The sequence below is a fragment of the Petromyzon marinus genome, unplaced genomic scaffold, assembly GCF_048934315.1.
Source record: "Petromyzon marinus isolate PM22_M1 ecotype Great Lakes invasive population unplaced genomic scaffold, UKy_Petmar_22M1.pri1.0 PM_Scaffold_38, whole genome shotgun sequence".
NCBI lineage: Eukaryota > Metazoa > Chordata > Hyperoartia > Petromyzontiformes > Petromyzontidae > Petromyzon > Petromyzon marinus.
Window position 1 is genome coordinate 666,144 of NW_027423368.1, and position 22,399 is coordinate 688,542.

General features: G+C 48.0%; 1 protein-coding gene across 3 annotated transcripts in view; it reads right to left on the reverse strand.

Moving 5' to 3' along the window:
* Positions 1 to 5,267: 5,267 nt before the first annotated feature.
* The window catches only part of LOC142923268 (uncharacterized), a 54,839-nt gene continuing 37,707 nt past the window's right edge, over positions 5,268 to 22,399 (reverse strand). For all 3 annotated transcript variants that reach the window (XM_076064305.1, XM_076064304.1, XM_076064303.1), the window contains exons 4-5: positions 19,607 to 19,774; positions 5,268 to 8,478 (exon numbers count right to left, since the gene is read on the reverse strand). In XM_076064305.1, the coding sequence (XP_075920420.1) occupies positions 7,004 to 8,478; positions 19,607 to 19,774 (1,643 nt within the window). In that variant the 3' untranslated portion in view covers positions 5,268 to 7,003. The remainder of the gene's footprint in view (positions 8,479 to 19,606; positions 19,775 to 22,399) is intronic.

Genomic DNA, 22,399 nt, shown 5'->3' on the forward strand with positions numbered 1-22,399 from the left:
TGTCTACCCATAGACTCCAATGTTAAAGTCTCCCATAGACTCCAATGTTAAAGTCTCCCATAGACTCCAATGTTAAAGTCTCCCATAGACTCCAATGTTAAAGTGTCTACCCATAGACTCCAATGTTAAAGTGTCTACCCATAGACTTCAATGTTAAAGTGTCTAACCATAGATTCCAATGTTAAAGTGTCTACCCATAGACTCCAATGTTAAAGTGTCTACCCATAGACTCCAATGTTAAAGTATCTACCCATAGACTCCAATGTTAAAGTGTCTAACCATAGACTCCAATGTTAAAGTGTCTACCCATAGACTCCAATGTTAAAGTGTCTACCCATAGACTCCAATGTTAAAGTGTCTACCCATAGACTCCAATGTTAAAGTGTCTACCCATAGACTCCAATGTTAAAGTCTCCTATAGACTCCATTGTTAAAGTGTCTACCCATAGACTCCAAGGTTAAAGTGTCTACCCATAGACTCCGATGTTAAAGTGTCTACCCATAGACTCGAATGTTAAAGTGTCTACCCATAGACTCCAATGTTAAAGTGTCTACCCATAGACTCCAATGTTAAAGTGTCTTCCCATAGACTACAATGTTAAAGTGTCTACCCATAGACTCCAATGTTAAAGTCTCTACCCATAGACTCCAATGTTAAAGTGTCTACCCATAGACTCCAATGTTAAAGTGTCTACTCATAGACTCCAATGTTAAAGTGTCTACCCATAGACTCCAATGTTAAAGTGTCTACCCATAGACTCCAATGTTAAAGTGTCTACTCATAGACTCCAATGTTAAAGTGTCTACCCATAGACTCCAATGTTAAAGTGTCTACCCATAGACTCCAATGTTAAAGTGTCTACCTATAGACTCCGATGTTAAAGTGTCTACCCATAGACTCCAATGTTAAAGTCTCCCACAGACTGCAATGTTAAAGTGTCTACCCATAGACTCCGATGTTAAAGTGTCTACCCATAGACTCCAATGTTAAAGTGTCTACCCATAGACTCCAATGTTAAAGTTTCTACCCATAGACTCCAATGTTAAAGTGTCTACCCATAGACTCTAATGTTAAAGTGTCTACCCATAGACTCCAATGTTAAAGTGTCTTCCCATAGACCACAATGTTAAAGTGTCTACCCATAGACTCCAATGTTAAAGTCTCTACCCATAGACTCCAATGTTAAAGTGTCTACCCATAGACTCCAATGTTAAAGTGTCTACTCATAGACTCCAATGTTAAAGTGTCTACCCATAGACTCCAATGTTAAAGTGTCTACCCATAGACTCCAATGTTAAAGTGTCTACCCATAGACTCCAATGTTAAAGTGTCTACCCATAGACTCCAATGTTAAAGTGTCTACCTATAGACTCCGATGTTAAAGTGTCTACCCATAGACTCCAATGTTAAAGTCTCCCACAGACTCCAATGTTAAAGTGTCTACCCATAGACTCCGATGTTAAAGTGTCTACCCATAGACTCCAATGTTAAAGTGTCTACCCATAGACTCCAATGTTAAAGTGTCTACCCATAGACTCCAATGTTAAAGTGTCTACCCATAGACTCCAATGTTAAAGTGTCTACCCATAGACTCCAATGTTAAAGTATCTACCCATAGACTCAAATGTTAAAGTGTCTACCCATAGACTCCAAGGCTAAAGTGTCTACCCATAGACTCCAATGTTAAAGTGTCTACCCATAGACTTCAATGTTAAAGTGTCTACCCATAGACTCCAATGTAAAAGTGTCTACCCATAGACTTCAATGTTAAAGTGTCTACCCATAGACTTCAATGTTAAAGTGTCTACCCATAGACTCCAATGTTAAAGTGTCTACCCATAGACTTCAATGTTAAAGTGTCTACCCATAGACTCCAATGTTAAAGTGTCTACCCATAGACTCCAATGTTAAAGTGTCTACCCATAGACTCCAATGTTAAAGTGTCTACCCATAGAATTCAATGTTAAAGTGTCTACCCATAGACTCCAATGTTAAAGTCTCCCATAGACTCCAATGTTAAAGTCTCCCATAGACTCCAATGTTAAAGTCTCCTATAGACTCCATTGTTAAAGTGTCTACCCATAGACTCCAATGTTAAAGTGTCTACCCATAGACTCCGATGTTAAAGTGTCTACCCATAGACTCCAATGTTAAAGTGTCTACCCATAGACTCCAATGTTAAAGTGTCTACCCATAGACTCCGATGTTAAAGTGTCTACCCATCGACTCCAATGTTAAAGTGTCTACCCATAGACTCCAATGTTAAAGTGTCTACCCATAGACTCCAATGTTAAAGTGTCTACTCATAGACTCCAATGTTAAAGTGTCTACCCATAGACTCCAATGTTAAAGTGTCTACCCATAGACTCCAATGTTAAAGTGTCTACCTATAGACTCCGATGTTAAAGTGTCTACCCATAGACTCCAATGTTAAAGTCTCCCACAGACTCCAATGTTAAAGTGTCTACCCATAGACTCCGATGTTAAAGTGTCTACCCATAGACTCCAATGTTAAAGTGTCTACCCATAGACTCCAATGTTAAAGTGTCTACCCATAGACTCCAATGTTAAAGTGTCTACCCATAGACTCCAATGTTAAAGTGTCTACCCATAGACTCCAATGTTAAAGTATCTACCCATAGACTCAAATGTTAAAGTGTCTACCCATAGACTCCAAGGCTAAAGTGTCTACCCATAGACTCCAATGTTAAAGTGTCTACCCATAGACTTCAATGTTAAAGTGTCTACCCATAGACTCCAATGTAAAAGTGTCTACCCATAGACTTCAATGTTAAAGTGTCTACCCATAGACTTCAATGTTAAAGTGTCTACCCATAGACTCCAATGTTAAAGTGTCTCCCCATAGACTTCAATGTTAAAGTGTCTACCCATAGACTCCAATGTTAAAGTGTCTACCCATAGACTTGAATGTTAAAGTGTCTACCCATAGACTTCAATGTTAAAGTGTCTACCCATAGACTGCAATGTTAAAGTGTCTCCCCATAGACTCCAATGTTAAAGTGTCTACCCATAGACTCCAATGTTAAAGTGTCTACCCATAGACTCCAATGTTAAAGTGTCTACCCATAGACTCCAATGTTAAAGTGTCTACCCATAGACTTCAATGTTAAAGTGTCTACCCATAGACTCCAATGTTAAAGTGTCTACCCATAGACTCTGATGTTAAAGTGTCTACCCATAGACTCCAATGTTAAAGTGTCTACCCATAGACTCCAATGTTAAAGTGTCTACCCATAGACTTCAATGTTAAAATGTCTACCCATAGACTCCAATGTTAAAGTGTCTACTCATAGACTCCGATGTTAAAGTGTCTACCCATAGACTCCAATGTTAAAGTGTCTACCCATAGACTCCAATGTTAAAGTGTCTACCCATAGACTCCGATGTTAAAGTGTCTACCCATAGACTCCAATGTTAAAGTGTCTACCCATAGACTCCAATGTTAAAGTGTCTACCCATAGACTCCAATGTTAAAGTGTCTACTCATAGACTCCAATGTTAAAGTGTCTACCCATAGACTCCGTTGTTAAAGTGTCTACCCATCGACTCCAATGTTAAAGTGTCTACCCATAGACTCCAATGTTAAAGTGTCTACCCATAGACTCCAATGTTAAAGTGTCTACCCATAGACTCCAATGTTAAAGTATCTACCCATAGACTCAAATGTTAAAGTGTCTACCCATAGACTCCGATGTTAAAGTGTCTACCCATAGACTCCAATGTTAAAGTGTCTACCCATAGACTTCAATGTTAAAGTGTCTACCCATAGACTTCAATGTTAAAGTGTCTACCTATAGACTCCAATGTTAAAGTATCTACCCATAGACTCAAATGTTAAAGTGTCTACCCATAGACTTCAATGTTAAAGTGTCTACCTATAGACTCCAATGTTAAAGTGTCTACCCATAGACTTCAATGTTAAAGTGTCTACCCATAGACTCCAATGTTAAAGTGTCTACCCATAGACTTCAATGTTAAAGTGTCTACCCATGTTAGACTGAGACACACTCTCTCTCTGAGAAACTGAGACACTGAGACACCGAGACAATGAGACACTGAGACACTAAGACACTAAGACACTGAGACACTAAGACACTCTCTCTCTGAGACACTGAGACACCGAGACACTGAGACACTGGGACACTGAGACATTGAGACAGTGAGAAACTGAGACATTGAGACACTAAGACACTCTCTCTCTGAGACACTGAGACACTCTCTCTCTCTGAGACACTGAGACACCGAGACACTGAGACACCGAGACACCAAGACACTGAGACATTGAGACACTGAGCCACTCTCTCTGAGACGCTGAGACACTGAGACACACTCTCTCTCTGAGACACTGAGACACCGAGACACTGAGGCACCGAGACACTGAGACACTGAGACACTCTCTCCCTGAGACACTGAGACACTCTCTCTCTGAGACACTAAGACACTGAGACACCGAGACACTGAGACATTGAGACACTGAGACACTCTCTCTGAGACGCTGAGACACTGAGACACTGAGACAGAGACACTGAGACAGAGACACTGAGACAGAGACACAGAGACACTGAGACACAGAGACACTGAGACACAGAGACACCGAGACAGAGACACCGAGACACAGAAACACTGAGACAGAGACACCGAGACACTGAGACAGAGACACTGAGACAGAGACACTGAGACAGAGACACCGAGACAGAGACACCGAGACAGAGACACCGAGACACAGAAACACTGAGACAGAGACACAGAGACACTGAGACAGAGACACTGAGACAGAGACACTGAGACAGAGACACCGAGACAGAGACACCGAGACAGAGACACCGAGACAGAGACACCGAGACAGAGACACCGAGACACAGAGACACCGAGACAGAGACACAGAGACACTGAGACAGAGACAGAGACACAGAGACACTGAGACAGAGACACTGAGACAGAGACACTGAGACACCGAGACAGAGACACCGAGACAGAGACACCGAGACACTGAGACACCGAGACAGAGACACCGAGACAGAGACACCGAGACAGAGACACCGAGACAGAGACACAGAGACAGAGACACAGAGACACAGAGACAGAGACACAAAGACACAGAGACACTGAGACAGAGACACAGAGACACTGAGACAGAGACACTGAGACACAAAGACACTGAGACAGAGACACTGAGACACAGAGACACTGAGACAGAGACACTGAGACACTGAGACACCGAGACAGAGACACCGAGACACTGAGACACAGGGACAGGCGAAGTTTTTAATTGCATCGTGCAGCGAGGCGCTGGCAACCGCCGTCACCCCGGGAGACGGTGACGTTACACGCTAGAGTTCAGTTGTTTGGGTTGGTGTGGGCGTGGCTTTGGCTGTGGGCGTGGTTGTGGGCGTGGCTGTGGGCGTGTATGTGGCTGTGGGCGTGGCTGTGGCTGTGGGCGTAGCTGTGGTTGTGGGCGTGGCTGTGGGCGTGGCTGTGGGCGTGGCTGTGGGCGTTGGCTGTGGTTATGGGCATGGCTGTGGGCGTGGCTGTGGGCGTGGCTGTGGGCGTGGCTGTAGGCGTGGTTGTGGGCGTGGTTGTGGGCGTGGTTGTGGGCGTGGCTGTGGGCGTGGCTATGGACATGGCTGTGGCTGTGGGCGTAGCTGTGGTTGTGGGCGTGGTTGTGGGCGTGGCTGTGGGCGTGGCTGTGGGCGTGGCTGTGGGCGTGGCTGTGGGCGTGGCTGTGGGCGTGGCCGTGGGCGTGGCTGTGGGCGTTGGCTGTGGTTATGGGCGTGGCTGTGGACGTGGCTGTGGTTATGGCTGTAGCTGTGGTTGTGGGCGTGGCTGTAGGCGTGGCTGTGGGCGTGGCTGTGGGCGTTGGCTGTGGCTGTGGGCGTGGCTGTGGGCGTGGCTGTGGGCGTGGCTGTGGGCGTGGCTGTGGGCGTGGCTGTGGTTATGGCTGTAAGCGTGGTTGTGGGCGTGGCTGTGGGCGTGTACGTGGCTGTGGGCGTGGCTGTGGCTATGGGCATGGCTCTGGCTGTGGGCATGGCTGTGGCTGTGGGCGTGGCTGTGGGCGTGGCTGTGGGCGTTGGCTGTGGTTGTGGGCGTGGCTGTGGGCGTGGCTGTGGGCGTGGCTATGAGCGTGGCTGTGGGCGTGGTTGTGGGCGTGGCTGTGGGCGTGACTGTGGGCGTGGCTGTTGGCTGTGGTTTTGGGCGTGGCTGTGGGCGTGGCTGTGGGCGTGGCTGTGGGCGTGGCAGTTGGCTGTGGTTATGGGCGTGGCTGCGGCTGTGGACGTGGCTGTGGGCGTGGCTGTGGCTATGGCTGTAGCTGTGGTTGTGGGCGTGGCTCTGGGCGTGGCTGCGGTTGTGGTCGTGGCTGCGGTTGTGGGCGTGGCTGCGGTTGTGGGCGTGGCTGTGGGCGTGGCTGTGACTATGGGCGTGGCTGTGGGTGGGTGTGGCCGAGTTCACTGCCACGCCACTGGCGGTGAACTGGGGGGCGGTGAACTTGGGGCTGGTGAACTCAGTGGTGGTGAACTCGGTGACGGTGAACTCGGTGGCGGTGAACACCGCGGCGTGCTGGGACTGGTTACGGCTTTCTGCGTTCGCAAAACAAACCTCAGGCGATAGGAGCGGATCTGTGTCTGTGTGTCTGTGTGTGTGTGTCTGTGTGTGTGTGTCTGTGTGTGTGTGTCTGTGTCTGTGTGTGTGTCTGTGTGTGTGTCTGTGTGTGTGTGTCTGTGTGTGTGTGTCTGTGTGTGTCTGTGTGTCTGTGTCTGTGTGTGTGTGTGTCTGTGTGTGTGTGTGTCTGTGTGTGTGTCTGTGTGTGTGTCTGTGTGTGTGTCTGTGTGTGTGTCTGTGTGTCTGTGTCTGTGTGTGTCTGTGAGTGTGTGTGTGTGTCTGTGAGTGTGTGTGTGTCTCTGTGTGTGTGTGTGTGTCTGTGTGTGTGTGTGTCTGTGTGTCTGTGTGTGTCTGTGAGTGTGTGTGTCTGTGTGTGTGTGCACCTCACACGGTGTGCCCGGCCATGTGCCTGACGAGGCTGTCCAGCCGTGCGAACGCGGCGCCGCACACGATGCACTCAAAGCGCTTCGCAGCGCCCCGCCGCAGCCGCCGGCCCCGCCCGCCGGCCCCGCCGGCCCCGCCGGCCCCGCCGGCCCCGCCGTGCATCCTGCCGTGGGCCCTGAGGCTCGACGGCCGCGCGAAGCTCACGCCACAGACGCCGCACCGGTGACGAGCCGGCGAGACGGCCGCCGCCGCCACCGCCGCCGCCGCCGGCGGCTGTCTCACCGCGACGTTGACGCGGCAAGACGGAGCCGCCCGTGGCGACGGGCGGACGACCGCCCCGCCGCGACCGGCGGCGGCAGCGGCGGTGCACCGGGAGCACCGGGAGCACCGGCGGTTCCCCTCGCCGGCCGTCGCCGGCGAGGGGAACCGCCGGCGGCAGCCGCCGGACGCCGCCGGCGTCTCCGTCCCCCCGGCGTGCGTCTCGGCGTGGGCCGCGAGGTCCGAGGGCCGGGCGAAGGCGGCCCGGCACTCGGCGCAGCGGTGCCGCTTGTCGGCCGCCCGGTGCGTCGCCCGGTGGGCCGCCAGGTTCGCCGGCTGGGCGAAGGCGGCGGCGCACGCCGGGCACCGGAACGGCTTCTCGCCGGTGTGCGCCCGGCCGTGGGCGGCGAGCGCCCGCGGCTCGGAGAACGCCGACGGGCAGAGCGGGCACCGGAACGGCTTCGCCGCCGGAGTCCGTCGGTCCGCGCCGGCGCCGACCCGGCCCCGGCCCCGGCCCCGGCCGTGGGCCGGGGCCGGGGCCGGCGGCGCGTGTCCGCGGGCGTGCCGCTCCAGGTAGGCCCGGCAGGCGAAGGCCTCGCCGCAGACGCCGCAGCGGTGAGGCCGCGCGGCCTCGCGGTGCGCCCGTCGGTGCGTCCGCAGGGCGCGGCGGTGCCGGAACTCCTTGCCGCACGCCGGGCACTTGTGCGGCGGTGGCGGAGGAGCATGAGGAGGATGATGATGAGGATGATGAGGAGCATGAGGAGGATGATGAGGAGGATGATGAGGATGATGAGGATGATGAGCAGGATGAGGAGGATGAGGATGATGAGGATGATGAGGAGCATGAGGATGATGAGGAGGATGATGAGGATGAGGAGGATGATGAGGATGAGGAGGATGAGGATGATGAGGAGGATGATGATGATGAGGATGATGAGGATGAGGAGGAGGATGAGGAGGAAGATCGACGCCGCCGGAGGAGGGGCAGAGCTCGCACCGGGCCGGCGGCAGCGGCGGCGGCGGCGGTGACGCCGGCGGTGACGCCGGCGGTGACGCCGGCGGTGACGCCGCGTGGCGCTGGAGGTGGGCGAGGAACCCGCGGGTGCTGCGGAAGCCTCGCTTGCCGCACGCGAGGCAAGCGAGGCGTGGCGGTGGTGGTGGTGGCGGTGGCGGCGGTGGTGGCGGTGGCGGTGGCGGTGGTGGCGGTGGCGCCGACTCTACGGCACGGAGGGCAGGCGGTGAGGAACGTGTGGTGAGGTGTAGTGTATAGTGTAGTGTAGTAGTGTATAGTGTAGTGTATAGTGTAGTGTAGTAGTGTATAGTGTAGTGTATAGTGTAGTGTAGTAGTGTATAGTGTAGTGTATAGTGTAGTGTAGTAGTGTATAGTGTAGTGTATAGTGTAGTGTAGTAGTGTATAGTGTAGTGTATAGTGTAGTGTAGTAATGTATAGTGTAGTGTATAGTGTATAGTGTAGTGTATAGTGTATAGTATAGTGTATAGTGTAGTGTAGTAATGTATAGTGTAGTGTATAGTGCAGTGTATAGTAGTGTAGTGTATAGTAGTGCAGTGTATAGTGTAGTGTATAGTAGTGCAGTGTATAGTGTAGTGTATAGTGGTGTATGGTGTAGTGCAGTGGTTCTTAACCTTGTTGGAGGTACCGAACCCCACCAGTTTCATATGCGCATTCACCGAACCCCTCTTTAGTGAAAAATAAAATGTGATTTTTTTCAAATTCAAGACATAGATATGTTTTTTACTGGTACACAAAATGAGCCGTGCATGAACATTACCTTGTTCAAAGAATAAAACCAACACAATGCATAAACTCACAACAAATTACATACCTGGAAATCAATGTGACTTTTGCTGTTGCCTTTGAGAGATCACTTCAGATATGCGTGGCTTCACCTTGGCAAGTGCCACTCTCATGTCATTTTCACAGCAAAGTCTGTTCCTTTTCTTCGTTTTTATGTCCAGCATCCTCGAAAAGGATTGCTCACAAAGATATGTTGTAACAAATGGTATAAAAAAAATCCAGGGCTTTCTTAGCAATAACTGGATACTTGTTCATTTGTCGACACCAAAACGTTGAGAGCGTTGTTGTTCTGAAGAGTTGCTGTTGAACCTGGCTCTGCTGAATTTCAATGATTTCGTCGAGGAATTCATCATTGACATCTGCTGTTTCAACAGCAAACGTGAACGGCTGTCTCACCCATGCTGGATATGACTCTCTTGTAGGGAAATATCCGTCGAGAGACTTTGCAAGCTCATCTAAGTGCGTGGCAATTGTTTGCTTCAGTTCCGTGGATACAGAAATATCTCCGATTCCAGACACATCTTCGATCTTACTTGCACAGTCGTCCAGAAGCGGGAAGTTTGCGAAGTTATTGTTCTCTGTTCGTCGTTTCCATAACGGTAGCTTTTTTTGAAAAGCCTTCAGGTGTTCTTCCGCTTCCATGATATTGACTCCACCACCCTGCATCTGCTGATTGAGATGATTGAGAGCTGCAAATATATCAGCCATGTACGCTAAAATGAGAATGAACTCAGGATTTTTGAAGCAATCTGCATGGCAGTGTTGGTGCTCTTGCAAAAACAGGGCTAATTCCACACGCATGGCAAAAACACGATTCAGCACCTGTCCCCGGGATAACCACCGAATATTAGAATGGAGCAGAAGTACCTCAAATTCAGAGCCCATTTCTTTACACAGCTCACTGAAGATGCGGTGCCTCAGAGCACTTTTTCGCACATAGTTCACACATTCCACCACAGTTTTTAATACTTCTGTCATTTTTGGAGGTAAGGTTTTTGTTGCCAACGCATGCCTGTGCAGAATACAATGCGTCACAATGATGTGTGGTGCATCGGCCTTTACTAGCGCACCAAAACCAGACTTTCTTCCCAGCATGACTGGAGCTCCGTCCGTACAAACTGCAGAAACCATATCCCATGAAAGATTGTTGTCTATGAAGAAGTCATCCACAAGCTTCTTCACATCGGCTGCCTTCGTTGTTGTTGTAAGAGGCTTACAAAATAAAAACTCTTCTTTTATCATGTCGTCTTTCACATAGCGTACAAAAACAGCAAGCTGGCTTAGATCAGAAACGTCTGTGGTTTCGTCGAGTTGAAGGCTGAATTTTGCCGGGCTTGAAATCAGATCCGCGACTACTTGAGCCAAGATGTCTTTACTCATGTCTTCTATTCTGTCACTGACGGTGTCATTTGAAAGGGGAATTTGGGATAATTTACCTTCGGCCGCTGTTCCGAGTATCAGATTCGCCATCTTTAATGCAGCTGGTTTCACAAGTGTTTCACCAATGGTGTGTGGCTTGCCCTGCTTTGCGATCAGGTAAGCAACTTCGTACGATGCTGTCAGGATCGGTTTGTTAACAGGTACAAATCCAAGAGCAGGCAGAGTGGCCCTTTCATCGAATCTGGCTCTCTTCACCCTGAATTCAGCAAGTGTTGTGTTCTTGTATTCCCCGTCTCCATGCAGCTTCAAGAAGTGTTCCTTTAGTTTTGCCGGTGCAAGACTAGAGTTGCTCAACTTGGCGTTGCAAATCATGCAGATAGGACGCTCACTCCCATCACGTTCCGTGATACATGAGAATCCATGTTGTACATATTCGTCCGACCACTTTCTTCTTTTGCCCGACATAGTTAGTATGGATAAAATATTAAAGAAATCACACGACGTACGACAACAACAATCACACGTTGACTACTGAGTACGCACTAAATTCCCCGCAGCGCTGATTGGCCAAGCAGTGTAGCATGATCATCTGCAGCCAGTGATGGCCAAGCGGGCCGTGTGTGTCATCACAAATTTACACAATAATTCAAGTGTGTCCGGACCTCCGTGGCGGGGGCTCTGCCGAACCCCTGAGATCGACTCACCGAACCCCTGGGGTTCGATCGAACCCAGGTTAAGAACCACTGGTGTAGTGTATAGTAGTGCAGTGTATAGTGTAGTGTATAGTGTAGTAGTGTATAGTGTAGTGTATAGTGTAGTGTAGTAGTGTATAGTGTAGTGTATAGTGTAGTGTATAGTGTAGTGTAGTAGTGTAAAGTGTAGTGTATAGTGTAGTGTATAGTGTAGTGTATAGTGTAGTGTATAGTGTAGTGTACAGTAGTGTATAGTGTATAGTGTAGTGTAGTGTATAGTGTAGTGTATAGTGTAGTGTATAATGTAGTGTATAGTGTAGTGTAGTGTATAGTGTAGTGTATACTGCAGTGTATAGTGTAGTGTATAGTGTAGTGTATAGTAGTGTAGTGTATAGTGTAGTGTATAGTAGTGTAGTGTATAGTAGTGTATAGTGTAGTGTATAGTAGTGTATAGTGTAGTGTATAGTAGTATAGTAGTGTAGTGTATAGTAGTGTATAGTGTAGTGTGTAGTGTAGTGTATAGTGTAGTGTATAGTGTAGTGTATAGTGTAGTGTATAGTAGTGTAGTGTATAGTGTAGTGAATAGTGTATAGTGTAGTGTATAGTGTAGTGTATAGTGTAGTGCAGGGGTCACCAAACTACGGCCCGCGATATCAGTCCATCAGGCCCCGCCGACGGTACTTGAATTTGGTTGATGAAACTAGTGGAATACGAGACGCTGTGATACAATTTAAAAATGTTTAGAATTCCGGGAGATCTTCACGCGTACGGAGACCTCCTGACTGCTATGTCCCTTCAATTTCCAATTTCCAATGTTAAATGTTAAATGATTGCATCTAGATTGTCTCCTTCATCGTAACGTTTGCCCATTTCGCGACATCCCAAGTACTTCCCCGGCCCGTGGTAGCTCCGCCTCCGCTCTGACGTCGCCGCGGTCTCCACGGCAACGTCATGGCAACACGTCACCGTGGTTTCCATGGCGACACACACACACACGGATTTTTGTTTTTTCCGGCCGGTCAACACAGCTCCGACGCTCCGTGAAAACATTCACCTCTTTTTTTTGCCCGTCGTCCATTTTATAGGTATGTAACAAGGATTTTTTATTTTTATTTAAAGCTTTCCCGACTGCAGTAATTCATATTCTCAGCTCTTTCGGTAAAGTCACCACCACGTTGAAGGGAAACAATAAAATAATAAATTCATAAATTTATTGCAAACCGACACACCTGATGACGACCGTTTGTGTTACGGTCGAAACGTCGTGAGAATTTTTATTGTTTTATATATATTTTATTGTTTTATTGTTTCCCTTCAACGTGGTGGTGAATTTACCGAAAGAGCTAAGAATATGGTGTGGGAGGAGTCTAACTGGTGGGGGAGGAGTCTACGGGTGGGGGAGGAGTCTAAGGGTGGGGGAGGAGTCTACGTGTGAGGGAGGAGTCTAACTGGTGTGGGAGTAGTCTCACTGGTGGGGGAGGAGGAGTCTACTGGTGGGGGAGGAGTCTAAGGGTGGGGGAGGAGTCTACTGGTGGAGGCGGAGTCAACGTAGACTCCTCCCCCACACCTGATGACGACCGTTTGTGTTACGGTCGAAACGTCGTGAGAACTTTTATTGTTTTATATATATTTTATTATTTTATTGTTTCCCTTCAACGTGGTGGTGACTTTACCGAAAGAGCTAAGAATATGAATAAGGATTTCTTTGTGTTGACAGTGACAGGTAAGTGAACTACAAGTGTGATTAGAGGTCATAAAGTAACAAACGTAGAGTAACAATGCCACAGAAGCCTCGTGTTGTTACGAAAATATTATCCCCGGCTCAGGCAAAATTCCCCGGTCAAGGTGTTAACCGAGCTGGTCTCTAGGCTGTTTATTTAGGCCCGCCCTATTTATATATCTTGTAAACCTTATTACGTGACATATCCTATTACCAAAGGTACCTATGAACTTTATATGCACCTTTGGTGAGCCGTAGCTTCACCGGTGACCCCTGAATCGCCTGCTTTTCTTGTGTTTCAATAGGAAACAATTCAATGCCTTTTTCATTTTCAGACTCCCGTTTTCTTCACCCGTCATCATCATGGCTACTAAGAATAGAAAAGTGGATGCCGAGTGTCGCGTTTTCAATGAAGATTGTGGAGTAAAGTACTTCTTTTTGGAAACAAGGGACCAGAAAGCTAGTTGCGTTATATGCAGCCAAAGTGTCGCCGTTTTGAAAGAGTACAATCTTCGGCGTCACTATGAAACAAAACATCCATCAACATAGTCAAAGTTTATAGGAATTTGGTTTTTACCCTTTTAACTGGCACAAAAACTGACACCTTTATTCAAGGCATCGTGTTTGCGATAACCACAACACAAGCAGTCAAAATGCAAACGAAAAAGACAACTCTGATAATAATAATATTGGCACTGTCCTTGAATTTGATTGGTCCACACCCGAAACGGCTTTTCTTAGAGCCCTTAAGTCTCTCCACTGGTGTTGGACCAGAAGACGCCAAAAGGCGTACAACTCAAAAACAGCGCACTATCAGAGTATTGAGGTGCTCGGGGTGAGCATTTACATTATGAGACCTCCTTTGCCAGTAACAAGATATAGGAATAGGTTTTACCCTTTTAACTGGCACAAAAACTGACACCTTTATTCAAGGCATCGTGTTTGCAATAACCACAACACAAGCAGTCAAAATGCAAACAAAAAGAGACAACTCTGATAATAATAATATTGGCACTGTCCTTGAATTTGATTGGTCCACACCCGAGACGGCTTTTCTTAGAGCCCTTTAGTCTCTCCACTGGTGTTGGACCAGAAGACGCCAAAAGTTACGCTCTGAGAAATACGAGTCCATGGAATGTGGTTTAGAAAATGAATCTGTCGCTCGTACAAGTTACAAGATAGTGCATAAGATGGCAGGACGAGTGCAACCGTTTGCTTGATGGCAACTTCATCAAAGAGTGTACGATGGAAGCAGCAAATGGCTTGTGTCCTGAGGAACGCCGATTCGTTTTGGAAGTATCAGCCTTTCGGCAAGTTCAGTTGTGCGGAGAACAGAAGAACTTGGAGAGAACATAGCGCTACAGATACGCGAGAAAGCTCGGAACTTGTTGTGGTCCTCTCCGGCGCCGGATGAATCTGCTGATCTCCCGGGCACGTCACAACTTCCCGTGTTCATTCGTGGTGTCAATTTGGGCTCTCGGATCTCGGAGGAGTTGGCGTCTGTTTGCAGCGTGCATGTTCGGAACGACGACTGGAAAAGACACTTTCATGGAAGCGCAAAAAGAACTTTGAAAGACTGTGGCCTTCAGTGGAATCAGCTTCGAGGTGTTAGAGTTGGTGGAGGGAAAAAAAAAAAACACGGCTGGCGCGAGGAAGGGTCTCTGGTGGGGCAGACCAGGACCCGGTTGGAAGATCTGCAAATTCCGGGCGCTCTGTTCATGCACTGCATCATTACATCAGCAAGCAGTCTGTGGGAAAGACCGAGGTTTTTCTTGCGTACTGAAAACCGGTCGTTCCCGCTGTGAGCTCCATTCGGGGGACATGCACTCGATCGCCGTCAGTTCCAGGCTTTTCTCGACGAAGTGGATTCCGATTCCCGTGACTTGCCTTGCCACACAAGCAGCGAGAGGTGGGGCCTCGGCCGTGGTAAAAGTCCTGTTGCGTTTTCTTTTACAAGCTCCGAAACGAAAAGGGATGGGGTTTTTTTCCCCCCCTCACCGAAAAAGACAGGGCTGGATCCACAGCCGTCAGATCCTACCACCGGGGCCCGTCAAAGTTGTCATTTTTTTGGGGGGTCGACGTCACACCCCACGTGAATGAAACTTCAGGGGAAGGAAAACCTCTCGTCTGTGATCTCGACAGAATCGTCGAAGGATTTTTTTTGTTGGGGGGGGGGGAGAAAAGCTGTCATTGTTTGAAGCACAACCGGAAGGAGAAAACCGTCTCTCATTTTCAGCGTCTCAACAAAGAGTTTTGCGCTACGGCCGCTGAAGATTGTCAACCCTCGATTTTTCCCGAAAAAGATTATTCGCGACTTGAAGAAGCATTTTTTTTTTTTAAGAGATTTTCAGATCTCGACGGGATTGAGAGTGGCATGTCTTCTGTTTCCGGAGCCCGCTTGATTGTAGCCTTGATGATGTGCCAGTTGAACCACAGTTTGGGGCTCACCGATTTGCAAGTCAAATGACTCGTTGAAAGGCAAGCACACAGATAAGGAAAACCCCCCGGTGAATTTTACCGCTGCCTACCTGAAATTTTGCCGCTGGTGTGGCATCAGCGTTCGGAACAACTCACATCTGTGAGCGGAAAAACAGTTCCCTGCAGGGTGGGCTGGTAGGGACCATTGGAATTTTGCGCAATTTGATTTTTCCACCCCAACAGCACGAGATTTCACTTCGTTAAAGTATTAAAAAGGGGACGGACGGACGGACGGACGGACGGACGGACGGACGGACGGACACATTAATCTATTGCAGGCTGGTACACTCAGTTCACGACTTCGCCCCAACCGGTATGAACCATGTGAGGTCAACACGTAGAACGTGACTGACTGGTGAACATTTCAAAGCAATTCTCTCGATCGGATGCAGCGATTCCAAGCCAAACGCTGCCTGACGATATCTCGAAAGCCAAACGTCGGTTTCACAAATCTCACCAGCCCGTTGTTTTGCTTGCTTGCCGAGTTTGCGAGATCCGGACACGTGCACACTAGGCCTGACGCAACTATCTATCTTATTCTTAGTTTTTTCGGTAAAGTCACGTTGAAGAGAAACAATAAAATATTAAAATATATATAAAACAATAATAAAAATTCTCACGACGTTTCGACCATAACTCAAACGGTCGTCTTCTGAAGACCGAAAAAAACTAAGAATATGAATTACTGCAGTCACGAAAGCTTTTAATCAAAACTATCTATCTTGTCGCTAAACGGCACCTTCTTTGATAACTTTTTAGGGAATAAATAAGGTTGGTTGTCTTCTTCTTTGGTTCTTTCGGTAAAGTCACCACCACGTAGAATGAGAATAAAATAATAAATTGATAAAATAAAATAACACGATTATAAAATTCTCACGACGTTTCGGCCACAACACAAGCGGCCTTCATCAGGTGAAGGGACGAGACTGTCTGGTAGGACAGCGCTGGAGTGAAAGAGCCACGTTCCAGCGCTGACCTACCAGACAGTCTCGTCCCTTCGCCTGATGAAGGCCGCTTGTGTTGTGGCCGAAACGTCGTGAGAATATTATTGCGTTATTTTATTTTATCAATTTATTATTTTATTCTCATTCTACGTGGTGGTGACTTTACCGAAAGAACCAAAGAAGATGAATCATTGCAGTCACGAAAGCTTTAAATCGAAATTTAACCGCCTCTACGGGGAGGGATTCCACACATCCTTAAGATCATTCAACAGACTCCGGGATAAGAAGGCTCAACTAATCGAGTCTCTCACCTTTCTGAAGAGATGCCGCGACTCTAAGCTGTCTCTCTCCCCCTCCTCTGTTCCGACCATGGACGAACTCGTCCGTCTGAACGGGGCCCGTAGCTATCCGTGGTGCTAAAGTTGAGACTTAAAGGCCGTGATCTGAACGTGGCTCTTTCACTCCAGCGCTGTCCTACCAGACAGTCTCGTCCCTTCGCCTGATGAAGGCCGCTTGTGTTGTGGCCGAAACGTCGTGAGAATATTATTATCGTGTTATTTTATTTTATCAATTTATTATTTTATTCTCATTCTACGTGGTGGTGACTTTACCGAAAGAACCAAAGAAGATGAATCATTGCAGTCACGAAAGCTTTAAATCGAAATTCAAGGTTGGCTGTCTTTGTCTTTTTGTGTGTGTGTGTGCGCGTGTGCATTGGACGCCACTCACCCACGATTGACATGGAATGCTAACATTCGGTTTTTCGTTTCTAGATTTGAAACTTTGGCGACTGCAAGGGTCCATGCGAACAGGACCATACCCTCTGGTTCTGCTCGGATTTTCGTCTTTTTTTGCCCGAAGCTTTCGTTCTGGCTCGCAAGTACTGAACAGGATGAGTATGCCGGCCACGCTCATCATTCTGTCAGTTATCCGGCCCACTGTGAAACAAGTACTGTGACCCCTGGTGTAGTGTATAGTGGTGTAGTGTATAGTGTAGTGTAGTGTATAGTGTAGTGTATAGTGTAGTGTAGTGTATAGTGTAGTGTATAGTGTAGTGTGTGTATAGTAGTGTAGTGTATAGTGTAGTGTATAGAGTAGTGTATAGTGGTGTAGTGTATAGTGTAGTGTGTATAGTAGTGTAGTGTATAGTGTAGTGTGTGTATAGTAGTGTAGTGTATAGTGTAGTGTATAGTAGTGTAGTAGTATAGTGTATAGTAGTATAGTGTATAGTAGTGTAGTGTATAGTGTAGTGTATAGTGGTGTAGTGTAGTGTATAGTAGTGTATAGTGGTGTAGTGTATAGTAGTGTAGTGTATAGTGGTGTAGTGTGTGTATAGTAGTGGTGTATAATAGTGTAGTGTATAGTAGTGTAGTGTATAATAGTGTAGTGTATAGTGTAGTGTATAGTAGTGTAGTGTATAGTGTAGTGTATAGTAGTGTAGTGTATAGTGTAGTGTATAATAGTGTAGTGTATAGTAGTGTATAGTGTATTGTATAGTAGTGTATTGTATAGTAGTGTATAGTGTAGTGTATAGTGTAGTGTATAGTAGTGTAGTGTATAGTAGTGTAGTGTATAGTGTAGTGTATAGCAGTGTATAGTAGTGTAGTGTATAGTGTAGTGTATAGTAGTGTAGTGTATAATAGTGTAGTGTATAGTGTAGTGTATAGTAGTGTAGTGTATAGTGTAGTGTATAGTAGTGTAGTGTATAGTGTAGTGTATAATAGTGTAGTGTATAGTAGTGTATAGTGTATTGTATAGTAGTGTATTGTATAGTAGTGTATAGTGTAGTGTATAGTGTAGTGTATAGTAGTGTAGTGTATAGTAGTGTAGTGTATAGTGTAGTGTATAGCAGTGTATAGTAGTGTAGTGTATAGTGTAGTGTATAGTGGTGTAGTGTATAGTAGTGTAGTGTATAGTAGTGTAGTGTAAAGTAGTGTAGTGTATAGTAGTGCATAGTAGTGTATAGTGTAGTGTATAGTAGTGTAGTGTATAGTGTAGTGCATAGTAGTGTAGTGTAATGTATAGTGTAGTGCATAGTAGTGTAGTGTATAGTGTAGTTATAGTAGTGTAGTGTATAGTGTAGTGTATAGTAGTGTAGTGTACAGTAGTGTAGTGTATAGTAGTCTAGTGTATAGTGTAGTGTACAGTAGTGTAGTGTACAGTAGTGTAGTGTATAGTGTAGTGTAGTAGTGTAGTGTATAGTAGTGTAGTGTATAGTAGTGTAGTGTATAGTGTAGTGTATAGTAGTGTAGTGTATAGTGTAGTGTATAGTAGTGTATAGTGTAGTGTATAGTAGTGTAGTGTATAGTAGTGTATAGTGTAGTGTATAGTAGTGTAGTGTATAGTAGTGTAGTATATAGTAGTGTAGTGTATAGTGCAGTGTATAGTGTAGTGTATAGTGTAGTGTATAGTAGTGCAGTGTATAGTAGTGTAGTATATAGTAGTGTAGTGTATAGTGTAGTGTATAGTAGTGTAGAGTGTAGTGTATAGTAGTGTAGAGTGTAGTGTATAGTAGTGTATAGTGTAGTGTATAGTAGTGTATAGTGTAGTGTATAGTAGTGTATAGTGTAGTGTATAGTAGTGTAGTGTATAGTAGTGTATAGTGTAGTAGTGTAGTGTATAATGTAGTGTACAGTAGTGTATAGTAGTGTATAGTGTAGTGTATAGTTGTGTATAGTGTAGTGTATAGTGTAGTGTACAGTAGTGTAGTGTACAGTAGTGTAGTGTATAGTGTAGTGTAGTAGTGTAGTGTATAGTAGTGTAGTGTATAGTAGTCTATAGTAGTGTAGTGTATAGTAGTGTAGTGTATAGTAGTGTAGTGTATAGTGTAGTGTATAGTAGTGTAGTGTATAGTAGTGTATAGTGTAGTGTATAGTAGTGTAGTGTATAGTGTAGTGTATAGTAGTGTAGTGTATAGTAGTGTAGTATATAGTAGTGTAGTGTATAGTGCAGTGTATAGTGTAGTGTATAGTGTAGTGTATAGTAGTGCAGTGTATAGTAGTGTAGTGTATAGTAGTGTAGTGTATAGTGTAGTGTATAGTAGTGTAGTGTATAGTGTAGTGTATAGTAGTGTAGAGTGTAGTGTATAGTAGTGTATAGTGTAGTGTATAGTAGTGTATAGTAGTGTAGTGTATAGTAGTGTATAGTGTAGTAGTGTAGTGTATAATGTAGTGTACAGTAGTGTATAGTAGTGTATAGTGTAGTAGTGTAGTGTATAGTTGTGTATAGTGTAGTGTATAGTGTAGTGTAATAGTGTAGTGTACAGTACAGTGTACAGTGCAGTGTACAGTGCCGTGTACAGTGTAAGAGGCTCACCAGGTTCCAACACTTCACGTTTCACCTCCCTCCAGCGCCAGACTGAGTGAGCTCGCTCAGTCACCTTCACCTCCTTCACCTCCTCCCTCACCTCCTCCTTCACCTCCTCCTTCACCTCCTTCTTCTTCACCACCACAGCCTCAATCAGCCGCGGGGGACCCAAACCAACTGGGTGCGGGGTGGGAGGGGAGGGAGGAGAGTGAGTGGGTGGGTGAGTGAGTGAGTGGGTGAGTGGGTGGGTGAGTGAGTGAGTGGGTGAGTCAGTGGGTGAGTGGGTGAGAGGGTGAGTGAGTGAGTGGGTGAGTGAGTGAGTGGGTGAGTGAGTGGGTGAGTGAGTGGGTGAGTGGGTGGGTGAGTGAGTGAGTGGGTGAGTGAGTGAGTGGGTGAGTGAGTGAGTGGGTGAGTGAGTGGGTGGGTGAGTGAGTGAGTGAGTGGGTGAGTGAGTGAGTGGGTGAGTGAGTGAGTGAGTGGGTGAGTGAGTGGGTGAGTGAGTGGGTGAGTGAGTGGGTGGGTGAGTGAGTGAGTGGGTGAGTGAGTGAGTGGGTGAGTGAGTGAGTGGGTGAGTGAGTGAGTGGGTGAGTGAGTGGGTGGGTGAGTGAGTGAGTGGGTGAGTGAGTGAGTGGGTGAGTGAGTGGGTGAGTGAGTAGGTGAGTGAGTGGGTGAGTGAGTGAGTGGGTGAGTGAGTGAGTGGGTGAGTGAGTGAGTGGGTGAGTGAGTGAGTGGGTGAGTGAGTGGGTGAGTGAGTGGGTGAGTGAGTGGGTGAGTGAGTGAGTGAGCGAGTGGGTAAGCTGGTGGGTAAGCTGGTGGGTGAGTTGGTGGGTGAGTTGGTGGGTGAGTGGCTGGGTGAGTTGGTGGGCGAGTTGGTGGGCGAGTGGCTGGGTGAGTTGGTGGACGAGTGGCTGTGTGAGTTGGTGGACGAGTGGCTGGGTGAGTTGGTGGGCGAGTGGCTGTGTGAGTTGGTGGGTGAGTGGCTGGGTGAGTTGGTGGGTGAGTTGGTGGGTGAGTGGCTGGGTGAGTTGGTGGGTGAGTGGCTGGGTGAGTTGGTGGGCGAGTTGGTGGGTGAGTTGGTGGGTGAGTGGCTGTGTGAGTTGGTGGGCGAGTGGCTGGGTGAGTTGGTGGGCGAGTTGGTGGGCGAGTGGCTGGGTGAGTGGCTGGGTGAGTTGGTGGGTGAGTGGCTGGGTGAGTTGGTGGGTGAGTGGCTGGGTGAGTTGGTGGGCGAGTTGGTGGGCGAGTTGGTGGGTGAGTGGCTGGGTGAGTTGGTGGGTGAGTGTCTGGGTGAGTTGGTGGGTGAGTTGGTGGGTGAGTTGGTGGGTGAGTTGGTGGATGAGTTGGTGGGTGAGTTGGTGGGCGAGTTGGTGGGTGAGTGGCTGGGTGAGTTGGTGGGCGAGTGGCTGGGTAAGTTGGTGGTCGAGTTGGTGGGTGAGTGGCTGGGTGAGTTGGTGGGCGAGTTGGTGGGTGAGTGGCTGCGTGAGTTGGTGGGTGAGTGGCTGGGTGAGTTGGTGGGCGAGTTGGTGGGCGAGTTGGTGGGTGAGTGGCTGGATGAGTTGGTGGGTGAGTTGGTGGGTGAGTTGGTGGATGAGTTGGTGGGTGAGTTGGTGGGCGAGTTGGTGGGTGAGTGGCTGGGTGAGTGGCTGGGTGAGTTGGTGGGTGAGTTGGTGGGTGAGTGTCTGGGTGAGTTGGTGGGTGAGTTGGTGGGTGAGTTGGTGGATGAGTTGGTGGGTGAGTTGGTGGGCGAGTTGGTGGGTGAGTGGCTGGGTGAGTGGCTGGGTGAGTTGGTGGGCGAGTGGCTGGGTGAGTTGGTGGGTGAGTTGGTGGGCGAGTTGGTGGACGAGTGGCTGGGTGAGTTGGTGGGTGAGTTTGTGGGCGAGTGGCTGGGTGAGTTGGTGGGTGAGTTGGTGGGTGAGTGGCTGGGTGAGTTGGTGGGTGAGTTGGTGGACGAGTGGCTGCCTTCAATCCAAATTTTAAAACATATTTTATTATCTACCTAAGCGGGGCTCTACCGCAAGAACCACGAATGGAATAGCAGGGAGTTGCGTTAAGATGTTCAAGCGCCAAACGGAAACCTGGATCAGGAATCTCTGCGTTAACCGCGCGCGGACACTTGTGGTGAACATGGAACCCACGACCTCCTGCGTACCGGGGGAGGTAGTCAACATCTCATGAGGGTCTGGGATGGAACCCACGACCTCCTGTGTACCAGGCGAGGTAGTCAACATCTCATCAGGGTCTGGGTAGGAACCCACGACCTCCTGTGTACCGGGCGAGGTAGTCAACATCTCATCAGGGTCGGGGTCGAACCTACGACCTCCTGCGTACCGGACGAGGTAGTCAACATCTCATCAGGGTCTGGGATGGAACCCACGACCTCCTGCGTACCAGGCGAGGTAGTCAACATCTCACAGGGTCTGGGATGGAACCCACGACCTCCTGCATACCAGGCGAGGTAGTCAACATCTCACAGGGTCTGGGATGGAACCCACGACCTCCTGTGTACCAGGCGAGGTAGTCAACATCTCACAGGGTCTGGGATGGAACCCACGACCTCCTGCGTACCGGGCGAGGTAGTTAACATCTCATCAGGGTCGGGGTCGAACCCACGACCTCCTGCGTACCAGGCGAGGTAGTCAACATCTCATCAGGGTCTGGGATGGAACCCACGACCTCCTGCGTACCAGGCGAGGTAGTCAACATCTCACAGGGTCTGGGATGGAACCCACGACCTCCTGCGTACCAGGCGAGGTAGTCAACATCTCACAGGGTCTGGGATGGAACCCACGACCTCCTGTGTACCAG